General features: G+C 40.3%; 1 protein-coding gene across 1 annotated transcript in view; it reads left to right on the plus strand.

The window, feature by feature from the left end:
* Positions 1-13,944, plus strand: part of LOC144592093 (solute carrier organic anion transporter family member 4C1-like) — a 70,122-nt gene that overhangs the window by 10,756 nt on the left and 45,422 nt on the right. The window contains exons 2-4 of the mRNA XM_078396431.1: positions 625-888; positions 10,224-10,418; positions 11,404-11,500. Coding sequence (XP_078252557.1) covers positions 625-888; positions 10,224-10,418; positions 11,404-11,500 — 556 coding nt within the window. The remainder of the gene's footprint in view (positions 1-624; positions 889-10,223; positions 10,419-11,403; positions 11,501-13,944) is intronic.

The following is a 13,944-nucleotide window of genomic DNA, read 5'->3' on the forward strand; positions in this document are numbered from 1 at the left end:
TAACCGCTGCTTTGTTAAATAATATGACATCTATCCAATCAATAAAGATTAATTTCTGCTTGTTACATTTGGGAAGTTTGAAGGCTGTTTCTTGTTTGTACAAATGGCTACTACACTATTGCCCCAAATTATAACTTCCATAAAAATGACTGATGAATTAAACGTAGTTTGTTTCGTCACAGCAAAAAGCGTAAATAATCTTCAAGAAATATTAGAGAATGAAGGGTCCAAAGTAAATGAAAAATAAAATTAAATTAGTATTAATAGAAAAGTATTGTTATGGCATATGTAGAAGTTAAGGAACCCAAAAATTGGACTTGATGATTTTTTACTTAAGAAAGAAATGAAAAATTTTCCCGAGGGATGTGAGGAAAGAAGGTGATTTTAATTTTAGTTTTAGAGATACAGCGTGGAAACAAGTCCTACAGCCCACTGAGTCCGCACCAACCAACGGTCACCCGTATGCTAGCTCTGTCCTACACACTTGCAGATGCACGTCTTAGTGTGTGATTTTTTAGAAAGATGGCACTGATGCTGTTTGTTTGATGTCACTGCATTATTATTATTGAGATATTATTCCCTGCTTTTATATATTTAAAATAATAAATATTCTTTTTGTTCCAGGTGCTCTGGTGAATGGCCTAGTCAATGTCAACCTCTCCACAATCGAAAAGCGATACAACTTGTCTAGCTCCATCGCAGGATTGATTTCTACTGGTTATGATATCTCCTTCTGCGCTTTATGTCTCTTTATCTCTTATTATGGACAAAAGGGACACAAACCACGTTGGGTGGCCTTTTCAGCTTTTATGCTTGGATTGGGATCTTTGGTGTTTTGTCTTCCGCATTTCTGTAGTGGCCTATATAATTATGGTGCTCAAATGAAAGGTCTGTTTATATCTTTGGATTTGAGAAGTATAACTTTGTTCATGCTCCTATTGCCGTAGTTTAAATAAGATAATGCAATCTAATTTGAACCTTGTATCAATAAAATAAAAGGAAGTGATAGAAAGAAAGTCAACTGATCAAACATAGCAGGCTAACTTCTCTTTAAATTTTGCACTTTCTCTTGATGTGTAATTTATGCTAATTTGTTCATGTCTAATGAGTCAATGGGTTCAATTATTCTGTTGAATAGCACTTAAATCTTATGATGTTCTGTGGCCATCGCAGATTTGGAAGTGAATGTAAAGTAAAATTATTGGCCCTCACCTTTATGAAAGAGTAAATCAGCGAGCAATTCCTTATGACAGCAAATGTGCCGTTAAACATAGAAATCATTGGATCTTACTTGATCTGCTCCATTGAAAGTTCTGCTACATTGATGGTGAAGTTGCAAAACTAACTTGATAAATGACCATTACATTTTCTATTCACATGCAAGTGATTTTGGTAAAGGCAAATTCAATCAAGTAATTTTCGAATTAACAGTGAAAATATCTGTTTAGATACATAGTCACATTACTTTACCCCTCAATGATTGTTGGCATTTAAAAAGTTAATAAATACAACTTGTTTTTCTTTCTGTCTCTTCAGTAGATATTTGAATATTTAGGGAATAGACAATAGACAATAGGTGCAGGAGGAGGCCATTCGGCCCTTCGAGCCAGCACCGCCATTCAATGTGATCATGGCTGATCATTCTCAATCAGTACCCCGTTCCTGCCTTCTCCCCATACCCCCTGACTCCGCTATCCTTAAGAGCTCTATCCTGCTCTCTCTTGAATGCATTCAGAGAATTGGCCTCCACTGCCTTCTGAGGCAGAGAATTCCACAGATTCACAACTCTCTGACTGAAAAAGTTTTTCCTCATCTCAGTTCTAAAGGGCCTACCCCTTATTCTTAAACTGTGGCCCCTTGTTCTGGACTCCCCCAACATTGGGCACATGTTTCCTGCCTCTAACGTGTCCAACCCCTTAATAATCTTATACGTTTCGATAAGATCTCCTCTCATCCTTCTAAATTTCAAGTGTATACAAGCCTAGTCGCTCCAGCCTTTCAACATATGATAGCCCCGCCATTCCGGGAATTAACCTAGTAAACCTACGCTGCACGCCCTCAATAGCAAGAATATCCTTCCTCAAATTTGGAGACCAAAACTGCACACAGTACTCCAGGTGCGGTCTCACTAGGGTCCTGAACAACTGCAGAAGGACCTCTTTGCTCCTATACTCAACTCCTCTTGTTATGAAGGCCAACATTCCATTGGCTTTCTTCACTGCCTGCTGTACCTGCATGCTTCCTTTCAGTGACTGATGCACTAGGACACCCAGATCTCGTTGTACGTCCCCTGTTCCTAACTTGACACCATTCAGATAATACTCTGCCTTCCTATTCTTACCACCAAAGTGGATAACCTCACACTTATCCACATTAAACTGCATCTGCCATGCATCCGCCCACTCACACAACCTGTCCAAGTCACCCTGCAACCTCATAGCATCTTCCTCACAGTTCACACTATCACCCAGCTTTGTATCATCTGCAAATTTGCTAATGGTACTTTTAATCCCTTCATCCAAGTCATTAATGCGTATTGTGAAATAGCTGCGGTCCCAGCACCGAGCCTTAATAATAATAATAATAATGCATTTTATTTATATAGCGCTTTTCATATACTCAAAGACGCTTTACAGAGATTTTGAGAACATAGGGAAATGAATAAATAGATAAATAAGTAAATAAATAAATGAACAGAGAAAGGAGACAGAAGGTGAGGTGACCTTCAGTGGTTGAAGGCAGTACTGAACAGGTGAGACTTCAGCGATGTTTTGAATGTGGTGAGTGTGGAGGAGTCTCTAACGGTTTGGGGTAGTGAGTTCCATAGGGTGGGAGCAGCGATGGAGAAAGCCCTGTCCCCCCAGGATCTGAGTTTGGTCCGGATGTGGGGGGATAGGAGATTGGCAGCGGCAGAGCGGAGGGTGCAGGTGGGAGTGTGCCTGTGGAGGAGGTCGGTCAGGTAGGGTGGGGCCAGGTTATGGAGGGCTTTGTAGGTTATGAGGAGGATTTTGTACTGGATTCTCTGGGGGATGGAGAGCCAGTGGAGTTTATAAAGGACGGGGGTGATATGGTCACGGATCGAGGTGTGTGTGAGTAGACGGGCAGCGGAGTTTTGAATGTATTGAAGTTTATTGATGATTTTTGAGGGTGCGCCATAGAGGAGGCTGTTGCAGTAGTCCAGACGGGAGGTGATGAAGGCGTGGATGAGGGTTTCTGCAGCTGTGGAGGAGAGGGATGGACGGAGACGGGCAATGTTTTTGAGGTGGAAGAAGGCTGTCTTTGTGATGTGTTTGATGTGTTTGTCGAAGGAGAGGGTTTGATCAAGGATGATTCCAAGATTCCGGATGTGATGTGAGGTGGATACTGGGAGACCATCAATGTTGAGGATGAAGTTTTGGGTGGATTTGGTGAGCTTTTTTGGACCAATGATGGTGATTTCAGATTTGTTGCAATTGAGTTTGAGGAAGTTTGATTGAAGCCAAGATTTTATTTCAGTGATGCAGTTTGTCAGTGTAGAGTGTGTGGTGGGGGAGATTGACTTGGTGGAGATGAGGAGCTGGATATCATCGGCAAAGCAGTGGAAGTTGAGACCATGACGGCGGATTAATTGACCAAGGGGGAACAGGTAGAGGATGAAGAGGAGGGGGCCAAGGACTGAGCCTTGGGGGACACCTTGGGGGAGGGTAGCGGTGGGGGATTTACAGTTGTTAATGGAGATGAACTGGTGTCTGTCAGAGAGGTAAGCGCCTTGCAGTACCCCACTAGTTACTGCCTGCCATTCTGAAAGGAACCCATTTATCCCCACTCTTTGCTTTCTGTCTGTCAACCAATTTTCTATCCATGTCAGTACCCTATCTCCAATACCATGAGCTCTAATTTTGCCCACTAATCTCCTATGTGGAACCTTGTCAAAGGCTTTCTGAAAGTCAAGGTACACCACATCCACCGGCTCTCCCCTGTCAATTTTCCTGGTTACATCCTCAAAGAATTCCAGAAGATTAGTCGAGCATGATTTCCCCATCGTAAATCCATGCTGACTCGGAACAATCCTGTTACTACTATCCAAATGCTCCGCAATTTCGTCTTTTATAATTGACTCCAGCATCTTCCCCACCACTGATGTCAGACTAACTGGTCTATAATTTCCTGTTTTCTCTCTCCCTCCTTTCTTAAAAAGTGGGACAACATTAGCTACCCACCAATCCACAGGAACTGATCCTGAATCTATAGAACATTGGAAAATGATCACCAATGCGTCCACAATTTCTAACGCCACCTCCTTAAGTACTCTGGGATGCAGACCATCAGGCCCTGGGGATTTATCAGCCTTCAGTCCCATCAGTCTCCCCAACACCATTTCCTGCCTAATGTGGATTTCCTTCAGTTCCTCCATCACCCTAGGATCTCTGCCCACTGGAACATCTGGGAGATTGCATGTATCTTCCTTAGTGAAGACAGATCCAAAGTACCGGTTCAACTCGTCTGCCATTTCCTTGTTTCCCATAATAAATTCCCCCTCTTCTGTCTTCAAGGGACCCACATTTGCCTTGACTATTTTTTTCCTCTTTACATACCTAAAAAAGCTTTTACTATCCTCCTTTATATTATTGGCTTGTTTACCCTCGTACCTCATCTTTTCTCCCCGTATCGCCTTCTTAGTCATCTTCTGTTGCTCTTTAAAAGAGTCCCAATCCTCTGGCTTCCCACTCTTCTTTGCTTTGTTGTACTTCTGCTCTTTTATTTTTATGCTGTCCTTGACTTCCCTTGTCAGCCACAGGTGTCTCTTACTCCCCTTGGAATCTTTTCTCCTCTTTGGGATAAATTGATCCTGCAACTTATGCATTATTCCCAGGAATACCTGCCATTGCTGTTCTACCGTCTTCCCTGCGAGGGCCTCCTTCCAGTCAATTCTGGCCAGCTCCTGCCTCATGCCTCTGTAATCCCCATTGCTATACTGTAATACTGACACTTCCGATTTTACCTTGTCAGCAATAAACAAATAATATTTTGAAAAACTTTCTCCAACCGTATCTGCCTCTTCCAGATTTTCAATTGCCCAATTAAGTTTGAATCATTAGAAGATTGGCAAATTAAGCGTCAGCACTTCTTGTAGAGATTGAATTTTTGATTAATTTTGTTACAGTAATAAGCCAGTTTATTTCCTTGATGTACCTGAACAGTTTAATGCAATTTTAAGTAAATCAGCTTCTTGAAGTTGGCCTCTGACCATTACATGTCAGAACTAATACAAGGATCTACACCTTCTACTGTAACAGCCTTTTTTTAAATCTTACATCTAATGATTAACCAGATTTTGGCATGAAAGACATTTTGATACTTCTATGTTTGCTCACAAAGCAGCCAAGAATTGGGAATTAACAATGAAGAAACAGCATTGACCTTTCAGTATAGCTACATCAGCGAACATTCATTCAATTTATTTTTGCATTATAATTTTCAGGATTAGAAACCTTCTACAACGTGCCACGGTTGCTGAAAACAAGCCAGCAACCATTGCCTAAAGCTTACAATGTGTACAAAAAGACATGCTAAAATAGTAATGCACAGGAGACCACTGCCAGATCTTCCATTCACAATTTTACAAATCATGACAGAGGGTTGAGCTTACAAATGTTATTGCTTGCCTTAACAGCAGAACATTAAGTGCTTTTGCTCAGCGGGAATTATCACTCCAAGTAAAGAATGGCAGGAAGGAGATTGTGCGTGGCTACCACAAAATCACCATTGGATAAACAGTCAGTGACTTCGATGGCCTTACCTGGAATAAATGATCAATTGGAGATTTCTTGGTAGGAAGGAACTGCAGGTGCAGGTTTACACCAGAGATAGACACAAAATGCTGGAGTAACTCAGCAGAACAGACAACATCTCTGGAGAGAAGAAATGGGTGATGTTTTGGGTTGAGACCTTCAGTCCGAAGAAGGGTCTCAACCTGAAATGTCACCCATTCCTTCTCTCCAGAGATGCTGCCTGTCCCGTTGATTTACTCCAGCATTTTGTGTCTACCTTCGGAGATTTCTTGGTGGTCTCTAGTGATAGGCTCCCTCCTACCTGAGCAATCCCTCATCCTTCTGTTAAGGCCTATCTATCCAGTCAAGGCATTTTCAATTTCTTTATTATGTATTTGCAAATGAATATTCTGTGTGGCAACAAAGGTGGATGTCCTGTTTTTGAAGCCACTGCTGGGGATTCAAAGGGATTAACAGGTGCATGGAACCCATTATACTATTTCATATTATATGCTAAGTGCTAAACATATTTCAACTTCACATCTATTACCTCACATAAAAAGATCACTTTGCAAAATCAATTATAGTTCTATGCATCTCCTTAACCAATCAGAACGAAGAACACCCGTTGAGTCACATAGAGTCTGACAATGGAAGAGTAAATTAGAAGAATTAATTAAATGCTTGGTGAAACAGAAGTAAAGAAAAAATACATTGATAAAAGTAGATTACAAAAATAGATCATTGAGAACACTCATTCATTGAGATCAAGCCTGATCTTTTCTTCTCAGCACCACCTTCATGTGCTTGTCCAATCTCTACAAGAAGTGCTGTTGCTTAATTTGCCAATCTGCTAATGATTCAAACTTAATTGGGCAATTGAAAATCTGGAAGAGGCAGATACGGTTGGAGAAAGTTTTTCAAAACATTATTTGTTTATTGGTGACAAGGTATAATTTTGAAGCTGTGAACCGACAATATATTTTGGAATACTTGTGTGCCAAAGACTGTTGTAATCATCAATTGGTGTTATCTTAGAGATAAATAGGAAGAGTTATTGTATTTTAAGTGCATAGTCAGTAAAGTTACTGACCTTTGACAAGGACAAGAAAATGCAAATGCCTGTATACAAGGTGGTACTCTTATCTATTCTATCACTAAATAGCTTTGCAAGAAGCATTGGCTTGTCAGCATTAAAATGTTGATAAATGGAACATTCAGATTGTTTATTAATCAGTAAAGATATTCTCTTGTGCACACTAATTTGACTCTAATTTGTGGAAGGTGATCTTGATGTTCAGGGTTATAGTGGGGAAAGGGAAGAAAATTCACTTTGTGAATATCATCCTAGTATTTTGAACCATTTAAAGTCCCTACACATCTGCAGCCCTCCACGATTGTCTCCATTTCTGATCTCTTAAAGCTGAACTGCATCACTGTGAATCACATTTTTGGCTGTAATGTCCTCGGATGCGGAAACATGATGACCACGAAATTTGGACGTTGGGTGCAACTTTTTATTGTTTAGTTTAGTTTAGTTTATTATTGTCATGTGTACCAAGGTGTAGGGAAAAGCTTTTTTGTCGCATTCTATCCAGTCGTCGAAAAGACCATACATAAATACAATCAAACAGTCCACAGTATACGGATTCAGGATCAAGTGTATAAGATTTAGTGCAAGCTAAAGTTCAATAAAGACTGATTAAAGGTAGTTCAGAGGTGTCCTATGAGGTAGATGGGAGGTCAGGACTGCACACCTGGGAAGAAACTGGCCCTCAATCTGAGGGTATGTGTTTTCAAACTTCTGTACCTCTAGCCTGATGGTAGAGGGAAAAAGTAGGAATGACAAGGGCGAGATTGCTCCTTGATTATGCTGGTGGCACTGTGAAGAGTAAATAGGAGTCCATGGAAGGGAAGCTGGTTTGCATGATGGTCTGGGCTACACCCTCAATTCTCTGCAATTTCTTGCAATCTTGGATGGAGATGTCCCCAAACCATGCTGTGATGTATTCCAATAAAATGCTTTCTACGGCACATCTGTAGAGGTTGGTGAGGGTTGTTACACGGGACATACCAAACTTCCTAAGCCTTCTAAGGAAGTAGAGGCGTTGGTGTGCTTTCTTGGTCATGGCTTTGATGTGGCTGTTCCAGGACAAAATGCTGGGGATATTCCTAACATGAAACTTTCGACCATCTCTACTTCTGCACCATTAACGTATACCAGGGTGTGTGTACTGCTTCACTTCCTGATGTTAATCAGAATCTCCTTTACCTTGCTGATATTGAGGGAGAGGTTGTTGTCTCGGCAGCAGGTTATGAGGTTCTCAATCTCCTTCCTGAACTCCGCCTTGCCATTATTTTATATTCGGCCCAGTACAGTAGTATCATGTGTGAACCTGTAAATTGAGTTGGATTGGTATTAGGCGGCACAGTCATGAGTATATGAGTGTGCTTATAAATATCAGTTATTTTCATTTCCAAGTGCACTACTGGAGATATTTGACATTTGGAACGTTATCAAATTATGTCACATTGTTTTGAGATGTGGACATGATTGGACACTCCAAGAGTAACTATGATTTGATTCGCATAGAGAGAGTTGACAGTCAGAACCTTTTTCCCAGGATGTCTTGGTAGGTGTCTGGAACACATCGCCAGAGTTTGTGGTGGAGGTAAATATGAGAGTGATGTTTAAGAAGCTTTTAGATAGGTACATGAATATGCAGGGAATAGAGAGCAATGGATCATGTGCAGGCAGATGAAATTAATTTATCTTGGTTTCATGTTTGGCATGGACGTTGTGGGCTGACGGGCCTGCTCCTGCACTGTACTTTTTATGTTCTGTGTTCTACTGCTGTTATTTAACAGAGACCTGAAGTATTACACCCCAGGACTGGAACCTGACCTGTTTTGTTTCCTTTCAATTTCTGTAACTTACCTGCCCTCTTTGGGCATCCCTTGGCCTTCCACCCACTTCTCCGCTGATGCTATGGCCATATGACAAACATCCTGCTGATCTTCCTACATTCACCCACCCTTCTCCCCACCCCAATTTAGTGATCTGGTCTCAGAATCGTGGCCACTGCCACTGCTTCCCTGCCCACCTCAAGTTATTATTATCAAGGAAACCCATACTTCTCCCTGGCAGAAGTCCCACCCTTCCTGTGCCCACCTCCCATGTTGCATTCTCTGATGCAGCTCCCACCCACTTCCCATCAATTATAATTGGACCCTTGCGTTCCAGATGTAACCTCTGCCAACCCTGCTAATTCCCCCTTAACTGGTCCCGGTCCTGAATATGCTATATTTTTCTTCAAATGAAAGTGTGAAGCAGGTAATCAAGGTTTTGTCTGTGCCATGTAATGACTTATTAGCATTATTTACTGGCTCTATAAATTACTAAAATTAATCTGATTAAACAACATGTGGGAAAACAATGTGCTGAACTTTATGGTCAGCAGTGCATGAAAGCTTATTACAATTATGCTTAACCATCTATCCAAAAACTCAGTTAATACACAGAAGTTTGCAGTAATTAGAAAGCCACCTTGGTGCAGAGCACTGTGCTAGCAATCTTGAACTTTGTCGAAAGAACAAATAATTGTGTATCTACTTAACACATCAGATTGATTAAATGGCACTGAGCCATGCAGGGTCAGATCTAGGAAGTGGCATTTAAGATCATTTAATTCAATGATATGGCTTCAGTAATAATCAAAATCTGAGAATTTTATGTCTACACCTCTAAGAGTTAATTTCCACTGCCACTGAGGTTATTTGACAGTAATCAAGGTTTATCAAACCATTAAAAATCTGCTTACACTGGAATAGCCCTATTTTTTGTTGAATTTCAATGTTATTTCTCCACTAAATAACATTTCTTCATCCATTTGCCTTTTGATGAGATTCTGTTTTAATGCAACGATAGATTTGGCTCAACATTTTCCCAATTTTCATCTTTAACCATGTTCACTGGAAATTGCTATCTGATTTACACTTTGTATACAGCATATATTGATATCGCTATCATTGATGTTGTGCATCAGGTTTTAAACTGGAACTTGCTATCAACAGAAGGCCACCTTGGTGCAATGCACTCTTTAACAAACTTGATCTTTGTTAACAGAGAACTCAATTGTGCATCTACTAAATTGCTTAGATTGATAAACTGGCTATGCAATCAGACAAATTCAGCCAACTATTTTTAGATTGTCAGATTATTTTAAAGCTCAAAGGAATTTGTTAATTTATATTCTAATAATTTGTAATCGGCCTCTTCTCAATAGTTCTTTAATATTCAGTTGGGTGCTGTTGCAAATTATGTGGTGTAATTTAGTATGTGGTTAACTAATGGCCTTACGCATGTTATAGAATAAATGGAGAAAATAATTATAAAATATAAACATAAAGATATGAAAGCTCCTGAGATCTAACTTTTAAACTATTAAGATAATAATATTTTTTTTCTTTCAGATATCTGTAGTTTTTCCACTAGTAATTCCACCAAAGTAGACTGCGATTCCTCCGCGCCAAGTAAAACATCCAGTTTTCTGTATCTGTTTCTTCTGGGCCAATTGTTGCATGGAGTTGGAGGAACCCCTTTGTATACACTGGGAACAGCTTACATTGATGACACTGTTCCTAATGATAAAACTTCCCTTTATATCGGTATGATTACATGACTGCTTGAGTTATGTTATGTTTTCTTCAAAGATCTCTGATTTTTCGTGAAATTGTGGCATTCTGGATTAAGAATAATATGATTAACACTGTAAATTACATCACATTTTCAAGCACTTCTGTGGTAAATAGCTGGGGTGGGAGCTTTGAAGGGTGGGCAACAAACAATTTTCACCATCACCATGTCAGTAATGTGATGGTGGATTCCTCTAAAGCTTTTTTTAAGAGAATAAATAATTTTGATAAGCTTTTGTTTCCTGAAGAGTGAGGCTTAGAAATTCCATTAAGTGGTGCAATAATAATGTGCATTACAAAAAAAATGCTAAAGAATGTTAAAGAATATTAAGGACTGACCATGTAGCCTGCAAAGTCTGTAGTTTTCCTTCCAGGCCCTTTAAGCACCCGATGCCCTCATTTCCCATAAAGCACAGAAGGAACCAACCTCTCCTGCCACAAATTGCCCTTAGGTTATTCTTTAGTTACTTCCTTTAATTTAGAAAAAAAATATTGCTAGGGACCTTCAAACATTACAATACAATATTTCAGAAAATGAAAGTAGTAAAAAAATAAGTAGAAATGCCCACTGTTCCAACTTGCATATTAATACCTCCTCTTGCAACACATCATTATTTGAACTTTGATATCAGTTATGGATCCATCCCTGTTGCTGTGGGAGTGCTTGAGGGTATGCCTCTCCTTGCCCTTTTAAACCTCCTCTTGCTAGTGTCTGACCCCTTGCAAATCCATTGCCATTCATGCCTTTTCTCTGGCCTCTGCCCACACTTCCGAACCTCCCATTGCCACCATTTGACCCCTTACAGGACTGCTGTTATGGGAGGGTTCTTGAACATTTGAGCTCAGGTATCTGAAAGTACAATTACTGAGAGATAAGGTAATTGAATTGCAAACATATTTTTAACATTATAGAGGTTTAAGTCTTAATTAAATAAGCATGTGTTGTGATACACTGCAGGTATTGGAAGTGGCATGTCAGTTCTGGGCCCAGCCTTTGGATATACTTTAGGTGGTCAGATGCTGGACATCTATATTGATTTCAATTATGTTTCCAAGTAAGTTGATATTTCATTCTTTTAAATTTATTCAAGCTATGTTCCCCCCATTTATCTGTTATTATTAATGTAAAACTTTATTAATATTAAAAGCTTAATTTTAAAAAATCACAGCCAGCACATCACTAGCAATATCCCTAGTTTACATCTGAAATTGCTAGACTCATAGAAACATAGACATAGAAACATAGAAAATAGGTGCAGGAGTAGGCCATTCAGCCCTTCGAGCCTGCACCGCCATTCAATATGATCATGGCTGATCATCCAGCTCAGTAGCCTGTACCTGCCTTCTCTCCATACCCCCTGATCCCTTTAGCAAAAAGGGCCACATCTAACTCCCTCTTAAATATAGCCAATGAACTGGCCTCAACTACCTTCTGTGGCAGAGAATTCCACAGACTCACCACTCTCTGTGTGAAGAAATGTTTTCTCATCTCGGTCCTAAAAGACTTCCCCCTTATCCTTAAGCTGTGACCCCTGGTTCTGGACTCCCCCAACATCGGGAACAATCTTCCTGCATCTAGCCTCTCCAACCCCTTAAGAATTTTATATGTTTCTATAAGATCCCCCCTCAGTCTTCTAAATTCCAGCGAGTACGAGCCCAGTCTATCCAGTCTTTCCTCATATGCAAGTCCCGCCATCCCAGGGATTAATCTGGTGAACCTTCTCTGTACTCCCTCTAAGGCAAGAACGTCTTTCCTCAGGTTAGGAGACCAAAACTGCACACAATACTCCAGGTGCGGTCTCACCAAGGCCCTGTACAACTGCAGCAGAACCTCCCTGCACCTAAACTCAATCCTCTTTCTATGAATGCCAACATACCATTCGCTTTCTTTACTGCCTGCTGCACCTGCATGCTTGCTTTCAATGACTGGTGCACCATGACACCCAGGTCACGTTGCATCTCCCCTTCTCCCAATCGGTCACCATTCAGGTAATACTCTGCTTTCCTGTTCTTGCTGCCAAAGTGGATAACCTCACATTTATCCACATTATATTGCATCTGCCATGCATTTGCCCACTCTCCTAATCCATCCAAGTCACTCTGCAGCCTCCTAGCATCCTCCTCGCAGCTAACACTGCCACCCAGCTTCGTGTCATCCGCAAACTTAGAGATGTTCCATTCAATTCCCTCGTCCAAATCATTAATATACACTGTAAATAACTGGGGTCCCAGCACTGGGCCTTGCGGTACCCCACTAGTCACTGCCTGCCATTCCGCAAAGGACCCGTTTATTCCTACTCTTTGCTTCCTGTCCGCCAACCAATTTTCTATCCACCTCAAAACTGAACCCTCAATACCGTGTGCTTTAAGTTTGTACACCAATCTCCTATGTGGGACCTTGTCGAAGGCCTTCTGAAAGTCCAGATATAACACATCGACTGGTTCTCCCTTATCCACTCTACTAGTTACATCCTCGAAAAATTCTATAAGATTCGCCAGACATGATTTGCCTTTGGTAAATCCATGCTGACTTTGTCCGATGATTTCACCACTTTCCAAATGTGATGCTATCACATCTTTAATAACTGACTCTAGCATTTCCCCCACTACCGATGTTAGGCTCTACAGCAAATCACAGAAATTAGTTGGTCTTGGGATATATTTATGAGAGAAAATATCTCCAACTCTTGTCATTCCTATCATGTCACCAATCCTTGAATCCTATGAGTCCTTCTCATTTCTGTTTCTTTTTCCTCCTACCCTAACTGGCTCCCTCCCTGCTATCCATTCCTAGTTTCCACCTCCTTATTTAATCGGTTCGAATCTGAACCCATTTGGACAGGAATAGTCAGAAAGTCATCCTCCTTAAGTTCTCTAACATATATCACTCTTATTTTCAGTTCTGTATTTCTCCTTTTGTCTGACTTTCTCATTGTTTCTGTCCTCTTTTCCTTTTGCATTCCATTTCTCTCCACTTCAATACATTTCCAAACTGTTCTGCAGCTCCAATACATATTCATTTTAATGATTTATCCTGGTTTATGATGTTTCTCTTTTTTAATTATGTTAGATTGGAATTTGGGCATGAAAAAATATTAGTGTTAGAATCTGACTGTAGGAAACAGCAGGACTTGAGAACAGGAATAAGCCACAAGGTTTCTATAACCTACTCTGCAATCCATTATAGTCATGGTTGATCCTCCATTTCAAGACCCTTTTTCTGCCTGATTCATACATACTTTAATTTGCTTTGGTCCTAAATCTTTCTTGCTTAGTTTTAAATATACTCAATAGATGAGCATCCACAGGCCTCTAGATGGAGACTTCTAAAGCATCATAATATTATGAGTAAAAATATTTTTCCTCGTTTTGGTTCTATATGGCTAACATTATCCAAGATCACGCCGTATAATTCTTTACCAGAGGAAAATATCTCAGAACTTCTGCAAATAACCTTAAATAGCTTATATGTTTCATTCAAATTAGCTCACATTTTTCG

Source organism: Rhinoraja longicauda, chromosome 3, assembly GCF_053455715.1.
Source record: "Rhinoraja longicauda isolate Sanriku21f chromosome 3, sRhiLon1.1, whole genome shotgun sequence".
In the NCBI taxonomy this organism is placed as follows: domain Eukaryota; kingdom Metazoa; phylum Chordata; class Chondrichthyes; order Rajiformes; family Arhynchobatidae; genus Rhinoraja; species Rhinoraja longicauda.